At 36.2% G+C, this 14,250-nt stretch overlaps 1 protein-coding gene across 1 annotated transcript in view; it reads right to left on the reverse strand.

Moving 5' to 3' along the window:
* The window catches only part of LOC121295984 (WW domain-containing oxidoreductase-like), a 361,431-nt gene that overhangs the window by 239,768 nt on the left and 107,413 nt on the right, over positions 1 to 14,250 (reverse strand). Inside the window, 2 exon segments of the mRNA XM_041221095.1 lie at positions 8,112 to 8,376; positions 11,867 to 12,052. Of these exon segments, the coding sequence (XP_041077029.1) occupies positions 8,112 to 8,376; positions 11,867 to 12,052 (451 nt within the window).

Here is a 14,250-nt window from a genome sequence, read left to right on the forward strand (position 1 = left end):
AATGTTCTCTCTCTTTAGAAATAGCTGAGACATTTTAAACAAAACATTAATAAAAGTTTAGTGAAATAAATACAATTTCCAGCATTTAATAAACAGTTTAGCCTAATGGTTAGAGTAAGAACTGGGAATTGTGAGGTCCTGGTTTTACATCCCAGCTTTGCAACAAATATTTGGTGATACTTAGAAGCAAAAGAACAGTTCAAAGCAAGGTACAACGTTCTTGTTGGTTAGGTTATGGTTTGGCGGTAAGCTGAAACTCAAAGTTCTATTCAAAGCTTCTATAAATACACACATGTCTAATACACGCAAGCTTAGAAGTGGAATGGGAGTCTGAGGCCTTTCTCCACCACCTGCTGATCTGCAATTCTAAAGAGAAACCATTAAACACATTCCCATTCAAAATACATATCTAATGTTACCACGGAAATAGATATATATATATATATATATATATATATATATATATATATATATATATATATATATATATATATATGTATATGTACTGTAGGAACTTGAATAAAAAAGATCTAGGTAATATAGAAGTTCATCATACAAGTATGAAGTGTAACCAAACTAGACAATTTCCAAACAAGCAATTTTATCTCAGCACTGCACAGCAGAGAAATAGATTCACAATGTGTATATCCAAGCAAACAATAGCAAGAACTCTGATTCAACAAGGATCAGACCAATAATAGAAGAATGTAAGGAAACATTTTTTATAAACAAGAATTAAAAAAAAAAAAAAAAAAAAAAAAGAAGACGACAACAAATGGTCTAATATACTGGCACAAATGTGAATTTGCATTCAGTGGAAGAAACGTGGTGGGGAGTATATAGTGTTGACAGCATAATAAAATCCCTGACACCAAAGCTGCCTTTAATACTTGTTTGCAATAATGCACTTCAAAATTAAAGTCTTCTTTACCAGTGTAATCGTATGTACTTTTTTTCATAAGGGTTTGTTTTCATTCTAGTCTATATACTGTAATGAGAACCAATTCAACTATACTTTCCAAATATGAAGCATCTAATTATTTATTTTGAGCCACTTGGCTTTATGTGAACCCTCTTTATAGAACCTAAGCAAAATAAGGTTTCTAGAGAAAGCTTCCGTATAGAACCACGCTTCCAGGAACCCTCTTTAAAATGATCTGGTAGTATTTTCTCATCTTTGCACCACTAAGTAACAACCATAGTGAGTTACTAAAACCAACAAGTGCCAGCAGGCTAAGCATTCACCCTCATGCTAATTTGTCCTAAACTCAAGACTTATTACAGAAATTATCCACCAGTAATACGTTACCCGATAACGTTATCTGATAACCTGCAGATGGAAAATGAGATTCCCTCATCCTATTCAGAACATGTATTATAGGTCTGGTTTAATAAAATAGGACAAGGCTTAGGGTACTATTTAGAGTTTGACTCTTTAAAAAAAGTAGAAGTACAAAGCATTGCTAAAGACTTATATAACTAGTATCTGTAGTGGTACAGTGGTTTGTATTAAGACGCCCCCACACCTTTCCAGGTCTAATCACCAATTATGACTCTATTAGCCCAGCTTGGCAGCTCATTTGCTCCTGAGGCAGCTAAGAGGACTCAGATCTGGACCTCTAGTCTTTGGCTTTCTGCTTCAGTGAGTGCACAGCGGAGAGGCTGTCATCTGCAGACACTGAGCAGTGGCAAGGGTGCCTTGTTCCTTCAGATAACAACACCTGACCTTACAACCGTTTACTGAGAAAATACTTGTTTAATGGCAGCCCTTGTGAAGCTTCTTCTGCTCGTGTAAAACGGAGGGGAAATTAAGAGGCAGTGGGATAAATCTGTGGCAGACTCACTAGACACTTCATTAAATCGCAGTGGCTTCCTCTTGTAGGGCACTAATAGAAACAGAGCCCTTATTAGCTGGTTTGCAAAGATCAATCATGTACTAAGAGACGGGCTTCAGTTTCCCAGCTTCTAGAAGACACAGGTTATGGGGGGGGGGGAACGTATTTAAGTCCCGTCAGGAAAGCTCTGAATGGCCTCTCAGCAAGTTACTTCAATTACCTTGCCAGCAACTAACTCAAGTGCCAATGCTCAGAGGAACTTGTTAAAGTCTCTCTTTTCAAGAAACTGCCTGCTAATATACGACTATCGAGCCTTGGTCAAAAGTTCATAATGTGCATATGTAAAAAGGTAGCCGACTGCCTGAGGGTTGAAACCAGAGGAAAATAATTGAGACAAAATGCTGAAAATGCTCTGCCGAGGCCCTTCACTAGAAGCCCTCCGGGACCTGGCTGAATGGAGCTGCTGGGCCCCAGAAGGCCTTTAACAGCCTCTTATTTATTTATTTTCTCTCTCCTCATACACCGATATAAGACAAGGCAAGATTCCTTCTCACAGGAGTCACCAAACGTCAAATCAAAACTGTTTATCTATCTAAATGTTTGTCTAAAAGCTTACACTACTGTCAAAAGTCTACATTTTAGAGCCTCACTCTACATTTTCTTAAAGGATTTCATAACATTATTTATTTAAAATGTTTACCTAGCAAAAAAAAATCGAATGATAATACAGTACTACAAAAACAGATAATCAAATGCGCTTCAAATTTACAAACTTTCGTCTGCATCTCTTTTTTTAAAACCAGAAAGAGGTCAAATCACATTTCCTTGAGTATAAGAGAAATGTCCAGCAGACAAACATTTCAATACCTGAAAAAGACACTTTGCTGTAGCATGTCTGCTTGACTAATACCCATGACATGCTTTTTATGTACTGCACTATATATAAATTGATATATCATCATTTGACTTTGAAGCATGCTAGGGTAAATATATATCAATTACTAGTCTAATAACAAAATATAAAACAACAATATTAAAACCAGTATAACTGGCCATCAGGATGATTTTAAAAATGAAACACATGTCAGCCAGATGAATTACCATTTGTTTAAACTGAATGTCAAATGTACTTTTATTATTATCTATTAGTTTATTTATTTGACATGCTACGAATGAGTATAAAGCAAAATAATGTAGTCCATACAGCAGACCTTAACCCAGGCTTAATAGTTTTGTGCTCTTCTCCTCTCTACATTATGCTTATACTTGCAGCCTAATGTAATCTCCATGGATCCTACTAGCTGTGTACAAGCAATTAAAACGATACAATATTCACACCACTGTAACCAAGAAATGAAATAATATCACTGTTTTATTAAGTGTCTTAATGTCAGGAGCTGCAGCAGGACAGGAATTTATAAAGGAGGTGCACTTATTAGGTTTTATTACCATCCAGCTTCAAACAAGAGCTTCAGTTGAGCTTTAGGGACTCTGTGTGGAACCTTGACTAATATCTACACCAATGTAATTGGCAAATAGCAGAGTCAACACATTGAAACTGCTTCTTATAATTAATTAAGAACATCTACTTTTTAAAAATAAAGCATCTCTTTTTTTTCATTAAGATGATGGAACTTTTAAATTGCATCGTGTTTTCCTGGTAGAATATGTTTTAAACACAATGCTCCCCCTTTGTAATGCTGTAACCAGGAGCCATAGCTCAGAGGACCAGCTACTTATGTTCCATTTCATAGCAACAAGCATGCAAGTGCTAGTGGAAAGAGCAGTATCACACAGACAGGCGCCCACGTTTATATAAGATAATTGTTTACTATGGTAGGTTCAATTTTACTATCACAACTTTGTATGCTGTTGTCTCATAATGCATATGAACGTCTTCGCCCCCACATCTTGCATTTGCACTCTTCAGCTGCGGGGGTGCTTTACTACATAAGTGCATGTGCTATTAAATAAAACCAAATGAGTAACTTACTGTGCATATACTGTACCCATGTATGAGCCATTGTGCCTATCTGTGTGAGTGTATGGTACAATGTAGCATGTATCAGTGCAAGTACACGTTAACATAAATTATCTACTGTAAACTTTTTAGCAAGTAATATGCATAACAGTGAAAAACACATTAGCAAAATATTTGACAATAGGGCACACTGGCACAATCATATCCGATATTGTTTTAAAAAAATATATTATTATTATTATTATTATTATTATTATTATTATTATTATTATTATTATTATTATTATTATTATTATTATTAATGTATCTGTACCTTTCTATGTTTTATTGGCTGGTAAGAGCAAAGCACTGATTGCCAAAAAGACACATTTGCTGTATTCCAAAACATTGTTATCGTACGTTAAGTCACATAGCTCATGAGATAGAAATGCTTTCAGGTCCACACACAGGATTTCCTACTGGAAAAAGGTTTCATGCTACCCACGTATTTTGTCAAATTTGTACCACTGTGCTCTACAAACAGTTTTTCACTAAATGTTAAGACAATGACTTTTGGAGACCAACAGCAAAAAAACTGATGTAGTTATGAAATGATTTATTAATGTTACTTTAGATTATCTCTCTGAATACACAGAACACTGGATAAGCCCTTACTTAAGCTTCAAGCCGCAATATATAGTAGTTATTTTAATGTACATTTGCTATTTTTAAATTTTACGATTCTTTTTTGATGTTTGTCATGCGAAGGCTTCAAAGGGCTTGGTCTCCCGCCACAACAAGGCCATTCTGAAATGGAGGGAAGAATTCACACAATTAGCTAAGAAAGCTGGAACCTAATACTTTCTTTTGATGTTTTTTGTTTTCCAGGAAATGTTTAACCTGTGGTTTTGGTGAGAATGATTGTACAACACGAAAATGTTCCTCTACTCTGACCAATTTATGAAATACAGATGAGAAAACACCGTAAACGAGATGAAAGAGCGATTGAGGCTTTCGTTTCAACTGATCTAATTGTGTCACCTCATACTTTCCTCCTTTACTCTTTTTCTGAAAGACCTCACTGTCCTTCTGTGAAAATAATTTTTACCCTTATAAGTCAGCACAATGAAGGACTTTGACAACCTACCAATCTGCATTCAATAATAAAAAAAAAATGTAGCAAAAAGACTGTTCACCTTTTAATGGTTGATCAGAACAAAAATGCCCAAGTCCCATTGACTGCATGTAGACTGTTTGATCAAAAATACACCAGAAATAATACAAGTGGACAATTTATTGGACACTGCGAAACAAGGACAGTCCAGGAATATGTTACATTATCAAGTTAAATGCTGCAATAGAATATGTGTTGTTCATCTAAATTACAAAAGGGACATGGTAACGTTGAAGCTTGTTGATTTAAAAACAGGACATAGATACACATATTAGTTTACTGGTCTGCTGTTCTGAGTGGGGTTATCTTTCCAATACTAAGTGATTAGTCTGCCATTTTGAGCGGAGTTACCTTACATAGCCCTGTATATAGATCTGCAGTGCTGAAAGGTTTAAAGGGGTTTTAGAATATAAAGCCTTTAAGTCAGCCATCTGGCTTCCAAACCATTATGGCGATGTTTGGCACAAAAAAATAAATAAGTAAATTAAATAAGCAAGAAATAAAAACATAAAAAAAGAAAGATGTATAAATTGAGGTGCAGCAGCCACTGAAAATGAACTGGTTTGAAGGTAAACAGTGGAAATAGCGGGCAGAGTCCTTGAACAAGGTTTAGCTTTGATATACTGTATTTTACTTGGAGTCCCCCCACCTATTTATGGCTGAGCACTTTAAAAAGGCCGAACACTCTTCTACTTAGATGGTACTCCAAGTTTACACTCTCAATTTTTTGTGTGAAGTCTCAAGAGATTTTTTTTTTTTTTCTTGATACTTAAAATAAATAAAATCTCCAGCTGAATAAACACCATACATTCTGGTGAGATTAATCTGGCCTCCTTAAGAAAACTGTACGTTCTGTCAATGGCGACAATTAAAGCAGGGCAGACATGTGAAGCCAATTGGCTTTACTGCTTTAAGTGGTATGGCGTTTATACAGAAAGATGGTGTTTATACAGAAAGAAAAGGATGATCATGGTCGAGGAAGGAGGCTTAACATTAAAACCAGTCACCAACACATGGTAAATGCAAAGAAAAGAGAAAATAGGGGGCTGATGAAGACAGCTTGAATCGAAAGTGGACATGCAGCACTTTTTTAAAAAAATAATTAGATGCCCAACCAAGTCAGAACTCTTCCAAGGAATGCAAAAGGTTTCCTGCTCGTAATTGACATCTTGAGGAAATGCAATATAAGCAATATCATTCTCCATAGCTGTCAATATAATTACTTGAGTATTGCATTCATCAAATAACTTGTATAAATAAGAATGCTCAAATAAAGCCCACTCTTCCACAGGGGTTATGCATTCCTGGCCCTGAGGCGGCCTATAAAATGGATCTCTGCTGTCCCCTTCAAGATACACTGTTGGACAGCGTCGTGCTTGTCTTCAGATAATTTATGCCTTCGAAACTGGAGTAGTATTTTATTCCCATCCATGGAAAAATCGCAGAGGAGAAATGCATCTGTCAAAGCTGCAGCACAATGGTTGGCACTGACGAGCAGCCGGAAAGTGTAACTGAATAGTCTCAACGCTTCCATGAAACCTGGCCCTTTCTGAAGTGCAAAGATTTTCTAAAAAGAAAAACAAAATCTGGGTTCCCTGCAACATCTGCTAAGTTCTCGCTGCACTAACACATGATACTCCTTTCATGCTCCATGACCTGCCAAGAAAAACATTGGTCTGAATGAAGGATTGGAACAGAGCCGCGTGATAACACTCCATGGCCTGATAGGACCATTTTATATACAGTAGATGCCGCTTATTAACAAGCTCTCGGTTTCCAGCAAAAAGTTGTCATTAACCAAAAGTTGCCAATAAGCGAAATGCGGCTTCTCATTCTTCTTGAAGATCTAAAACAATGGGCCCTTATGCTGGTTTCTGTGTCATCTTATCTTTACTTGGCACTACAAACACGTAGCAGAAAAAAATAATTGGATTAGTTTGGAGAGTACGTTTATAAACTGACTATGTGCTAATGTAATTATAATGACATGCAAACAATATAACAGCTCAATACAGCAATGCTGAGACTAAGTACACATTTAAAAAAAAATAGGTACAATTTAAAGAAATACATAGATTTAAACGTAATAGCTCCCCTTCGTAGTCAAAGAGGTAGCTATGTTATTTGCATGCTGCATAAGCTCCACTGGCCATTTGCACTATTAATGTATAAAATGTGAACTTTTGGTATTATAAATTAGATGTACTTTTAAAACATCAAAACATATCTCAAAATAAGTTATTACACAGTTGTGAGTCAGCATGTACAGCTGAGCAGCTGACGATTCAATTAAAGTCTGTGCGCACTGAAGTATAGAAATATTTCGGTTTTGAGGTGGCTGATGGTGGAATAGTAAAGCAACATAACAAGACCTTGTTTTTCTCCATGGATATTGTGACGCAAAGCACCACTAAGTGGAAGCAAGTTATTGCTTTTCATATGTAATATCAGTTAACGTCTATATATGTTTGATACTGCAATAGTGTTATTATATTTCTGTGTTTTGGAAGACTTTGATATTATCAATACTTCAATATTAGAGAGAGAGAGAGAGAGAGAGAGATACACAGAACATGTAGACCAATCCTTGTAGCTCATTACACCTCTATGTAAAACAAGTCAAGGGGGCATTATATCCTGAAAAACACTTGTTGGTTTACATCTACTTTGATACTTGGGGGTTTACGGTCAACCTATAGCACATATCTTCAACCCAAAAATATTTCAGTCATTAGCAGCAAAGCAAATCTATGTGTGGGATGTTGTACATCATTGAAAACAATACCACAGAGGAGATCAGAGATTCGTTACAATACGAAAAACCTTTCTGTTCTTGCTCTAACATTGAAATACTAAATGAGGTGTCTTTTTTTTTTTTTTTTTTTTTACACATGTTAAAACATTTTCTTGAGTTTCTTCCAAACTACTGCTTTGTTACCTGAGCAATCAATACCGGACAATTTCACTTGAAATTACCTGAATATGACGCACAAAAAATAATCCAACACATACTAGGAAACACAGTCTAAACTGAAAGAATTAACCAATTATAATATAAATAGCTATTAACCAATTAAATCTAAAAGTGAACTCCAATGCTGCAGATAACCAAGCAGGGAATAATGAATGTTTGATCACTTACCATGGACTTGGTGAATGGCCGGGACAAGCAGAACACAATGCTCAGGAGCCACCAGCTGCGATGAATGGAGGTGTACATGACATTCCCAGGGTGCAGCGCATTGGAGGTGATGCCATGAGGGCACAGACGACGGTTCAGCTCATTAGAAAACAGGATGTTGCACAGTTTGAGCCGATTGTAAGCCAGAATGGACCAGTACTCCTTCGGAGGAGGAGAGAGAAGGTTGAGGTCCACTTTACCACTGGAGTCCACAATATTGGTAAACCTGAAACACAATAACGATATCTTTTGTTTAATTTTAAAACTATTTCTATATGTATGTCACAATTGGACTATCATGGACTACTCAGGCAATCATTAAGATTTTTTCAGTGTTATGTTTATGTTGGTGAAAAAAAAAAAAATCATGAAATGGTAAATGCAAGCATCAAAAAAGTATCAATTGGGTTATAATGGCATGAACTACTGCACACAGTTTTAAAGTATCATATCTGTACCTGTGTGTTAAGTGTCCACAACACTATGTAAGAGTTTCAAAACTGAAATTGTGTGGCCATTGCTGGTTGTGGTCATCTAATTGTTTTGCTAGAGATTCTTCATTGTAATGCATTAGTATGCTAATGGTGTGTGTGTGTGTGTGTGTGTGTGTGTGTGTGTGTGTGTGTGTGTGTGTGTGTGTGTGTGTGTGTGTGTATATATATATATATATATATATATATATATATATATATATATATATATATATATATATAAGGACTGCTAAAACAAGACAATAATTTTGGGGTCCAGCAGAGACCTATATGTTGACAGATGAGTTCGAAACTGGCTTGATTGGTACCAATCCAAGATAGTACTTCAGGGACACAGCTTAACAATCAGGCTGAACATCCAAAAGAAGCAGGAACTCTGAACTTGAAACACGACTGTAAACAGAGAAGGAATGAGCTTTGGCAGAATGCAATGATTTTAGGATATACTAATGACACGGGTGAATGCAAATCAAAGAACCTATGTGAGATTCTTGAATTGTCTCTGACGGAGCTGTTAAATGCCAGATGTTTGACATGTTGCCAGAACAACAAGCTGTAGCATTACCCATCTTAATATAACTAAGTCACAATATCACCCATCACAATCTACCAATGATTATAATTCCACAAAACTCCCACTAAGTATTTTGTAAGTTATCTGTGCTAAGATACAGTGGCTTCCTTGCAAATTTGTGACAGAAGCAACTGTAAGTTAATACACCTAATTTCAAAATTATGCGCCAATGCTTATCTGGATCAAATCTTATTATAATTAATGGTTTAGCAATACCAGCATTTGTATCTGAATACAATATATTTCTGCAAAAATATTTATTTGTCAAACTAGGTTATTTCCTTAACAGCTTTATATGTATATATATTTATATGTACTGTTTGCATACGTGTACTGCATTGTACTGGACAAGATATTGAAGACACTGGCCAAAACACGCTCAATAGAGTGTAGGTGAACCATTCATTTGACTTGACAAGTTTGCAAAACAAATTAATTAATTACCTGAGGGGACATATTCACGTTTTTATATTTCTTGTCAAACCCCTAAATGTATGTACTGTATATGCAATACTGTATGTTGGTATACTCTATAAAATATTATTTACAACAATCACATGAAAAAATAAAAACAGCTGTGTAACTTGGCTAAATAGTTAAAGAAAACAAACAACCTTGAACACTGCACATTAAATATTCTATTATATAGTTATTTTCTCTTTTTGGGGACGAGAAAAAAATGGAGAAGTGTTGTCCTAAAATTTTGTACTGTTATTATTAATTCTAACTGGACTCCCCATGTGTTAGTTTACTGGGACCAAAGAGACACTGGTGCTCCTACTATCATTCCCAAACAGTGAACCACTCTCACTTCAGTATTTCCTTTCACAAAAACTGGCTTGATCTTAAAAGACTATAGATTTTAGTTACCACCTAATTACTGGATAATGTTTCACATCTTTTAACACTAGGGAGGAGTGAAGAGTATTTTTTTTAACTGATAGTTTATGTGGCTTTCCCCTTTCATTTAAGCTGCAACTAATGCAATGATGAGAATAAATCTATCTGCATTGTGTCAGTTAACTGTAAGCCCTGGTGTTTGGAAGTGATAAAGTTTTCATTCTAAAACCTTGGCTGGTCTTTCTCTTATACTCTCTCAGCCCCTTTCTCTCCTGTCCCACTGGGACAGGGTTTTTATGGCAGCAGGTTTAGAAAAATAATCTGTACTTTGGGTCAAATGTCAACATCTTAACTTACAAAAATAAAATAAAAACCCAGAAGACTTCAATCAATGCGATTTTGAGAATATCAGCCTGAAATACAGTAGCAGCAGTGGAAGCCATTTTATTATATATTAATAGCTTTTTTTTTTGTTAGTAATTTTTTTAATCTACGTTGCCTTTTCAAGTCTCCCCCCTCCTAATCTTTAATCCTAGTTTTTATGGCCCCGCAGCAGCTCCTATTGGAGAAAGACTAAAGCAGCCACAGGGTTCCTAGGTACGCTGGCTCCAGCCAAGACTGTCATCAGCCCAATAGTGAGCACACAGCTCAGTAAGGACTCATTACACATTCCAATATCTTCCATGTTTCCAAAAAACATCTCTCTTATGAATTTGAAAACTGGAAGCACCATACAGCAAAGCTACACATTAAAATAATTGCTGAAAATCTACATTTGTAAATAACAGAATATTTGCTTTTCTTCTGATATTCTGTTGGAATTCAGATATTAAGTTATCTGTATAATTATACAATTCATTGGTTTCATTGGAAAAAAAAAATAGATGTTACTCCTATGAATTACTACAACAAAGTGATTACGATAAAAAAAGCAATGTACATAAGAAATACTGCACTGTGTTACATACAGTACATGGGTGATTACATTTAGCTCTGGCTGGACCTGAAAAGGCTCTGTGAATGCTTCAGTAAAACCAGGATCGGTACAGCTATGTTTGACCTAAATCACTAGCCCTCAAGGGATGGGATCTATAAACTTTACAACAGCACTGGCTAGTCCCTGCTCAATGAGATAGCCATACTCTTGTTGTGATTATATGTATGATAACTGCACTGCATGCTCTGTAAAGCAGTTGGAACTCATTGAGCAAGACTTTAATTGCACTGTTTCTTCTGCTAGAATAACTCGAAGAATGTTCTTGGCAAGGCATGTGGGGTTACTGAATGGCAAATCCATTGAGGCTGTGCTATTCTGATTTAATCAATCTTTATTCCATCTCCAGCCAAAATCAATTCCTCATCTCCAAAAGTGACCAGCCAGGGATGTTGGGAACAACAAGACTGTAAGCCCTGCTCTCGAATGACCAGTACAGCAAATAATTAATACAAAAAAAAAAAAAAAAAAAGATGTGAGAGGGGGCCCCTTCTCTTTTTCCTCACACAAACCCCCTAACCATAAAATGTTTTGGATAATAGCAAAAATGAAAGGTGTATCAAATTTGAAAACAATGGAGTCTATTCAATGTTACCTGGTGGGTCTAAATACAAATTAAAGTTCCCAAATCAAACAACCAACAATTCATAGTATCTCTTTAGTTCATGTTTGCAAGTAAACAATGGGGAAAAAAAAAACCCTCAAGGTTCATCAAGAAACATATTTAGATCTCCTACAGCTTAAATCAACTGAACAGACCTTGATATCTCAAAGCCATTAGTCTTCATCATTGATCATCGACAGATAAGTAACCAACCTGTGTGATTCCGAGGACACGACAATAACCCTGGCAGGAGCAGAGCGGCGCAGCACTTCCTGCAGCAGCTGGACCAGGTAGAAATGGCGCAGGTGGCAAACCTGGAAGGTGGACTCCAGGCCATCTTCCGTCAGGTGCCAAGGCTGAGCCAGCAGAGCCGCATTACAGATGAGCATGTGGAGAGGCCTGTGGAGATCGCAAGAATCAATCACTCCACAGCGGTAGCAGAAAGGAAGTCAGTGAAGGAAGCAGGTTTCAGTATTGGCGAACATACTGAACATTATTGTTTATGTGGAGTTGGGTTGATTGTACAGGAGTTTCTGTGTTTATTTTGTGTTTCCCAACTGTCTTGATGTGCTGAGATACTTGGCCAATTTGTTCATTTACCTGACCATCGTCACAGCGCTGGATTTTTACATTAGTCAGCAACAAAATGGGTAATTAAACCTAAATAAAAAAAAACTTACAAAAAAAAATAAAGTTCAATAATCATTAATAATACCAGCGTAACTAAATGAAAGCAACACAGATATGATTGAATCACAGTTCAATGATCTTATAATCAAAATACCCTTCAATATTTTTCAATACAATTTGCCAAAAACAGAACACAATCTGCTTTGTGGTGCCATAACAATGTAATATGCGAATATGGTTCTCTACATTTGTGGAGCCTAATGTAAATGAGTATGTCTTGTTTTCCTAATGTTCTTATGATGGAGCTCTCTCAGGCTAGTAGTAATCATCCCTTATTGGTCAGACACCCTGTGAGTTCAGGCAGAGATTTCCCAAGTCTGTCTTACAGGGAGTTTAGTAGCTTTGTAACATCAGTACATCCAATGCAAATGTCACTCCTTATCGATGCTTCTTGTCTTGGTTTTAACCCAGAGTTCCACTGATTCTTGTATTTGTACACACTATTACCTACGATATAGCAATTCATTTTTTTTAAAAAAATCATCATGTGATCATTTTTGTAATAAATTTTTATAAACGGCAGATAAAGTACCCTAACTATGTATCATGTGTGATATAACATGATATAATGCAGATTGTGTGTGTGTGCATATATATTTAAATATATACACACACACACACGCAATTCATGAAGCTTGAAATATATTTACTTACTAACAAAACCAGTGTTTGCATAGCCTATATTGTAACCCCACCCCCTTTTAGCAATAATGTACAACAGTTAATGTAGAAAGTAAGCTTTTAAATCTAAAAACATATTTTTGACCGTGTTTAGGATTAAAGAATCCTTGCATGGCATTAGAAAAGAAAGCTTCCATTCCCTAAACGGTCACAAATTCAAAATATATCATTACAAATTTTAAGAAGAATATACAGTATGATGGAAGTTCAAGCATGATTTTTTAATTTTTCAACTCAAGGTACATTTCGTTATTACTGCTGTTGCTTTGGTCATCACTTTCAAGCAGATCCAACCTAGCGATAACAGCACTCTAGTGGGCTAGAAACCACACTAGTGCCGCAGAACAACCTAAATACACACCACCATTTAAAAAAAAAAAAAATTGCCTGTACAATTCATTAAAAACTGGGTGCTGGAAAATGAATCCATAAATTGTTATGCCTAACTATAATGAGCCACCTTGCACTATTAAAGGGAATTGTACGTTCACCTTTAGGTTGCACTGGTAACTGAACAGCATTAAAAACACTCTCCGCAGCAACTCTGCCTCTGATATAAGGCTACTATTACTCGGTTCTCCAACTACTTTTGATAGATAAATGACATCCGTCCTCCGCAGAGAAAAACTGGTGGCAGCCAAAGCTCAGTTTAACCACAGTCCATGGGTTAGAAACGCTTCATGCCAAAAACAGCCAACCCACACATAAGAACACTTTGAGAAAATGAGAAAAACAGTACAACACTTTAACTGCAATCCATAACCCAAAACTCTTTTCAGAATGCAGTATGTACGGAGGCAATATGTCCCTTTGATTATAGACATAAACCAGGTGCCAGAAAATCCTGGGTTGAAGTCCAAGCTCCGTCACTGATTTATTGTGTGATGTGACCCTCAGCAAGAGACTGGACATCGAAATAGGTTACAGTATGGCGGTTTCAGCATTAGTCATGTGTAAAACATAGAAACTGATTTAAAACACAGCTACCACCATAATGAGAAACAATGGATGTCTACTCTTATATACCTGAAGTGTTAAGACTTGCGATTTAAACATTATGTGTATGTGAAGTTGTTAGCCTTAAAATTTACAAAGCAAAGTCCTTGACCTGGAGTGAAAAAAAAAAAAATGCTATAATAACATCATAAGACTCCAAAGGGTTCCTCTAGTAAAAGCACTGCCACTGGGAGTGCATGGTGAGTCATAAAGCATTGTTTGAATCCCGC

Source organism: Polyodon spathula, chromosome 21 (genome assembly GCF_017654505.1).
Source record: "Polyodon spathula isolate WHYD16114869_AA chromosome 21, ASM1765450v1, whole genome shotgun sequence".
Lineage (NCBI taxonomy): Eukaryota > Metazoa > Chordata > Actinopteri > Acipenseriformes > Polyodontidae > Polyodon > Polyodon spathula.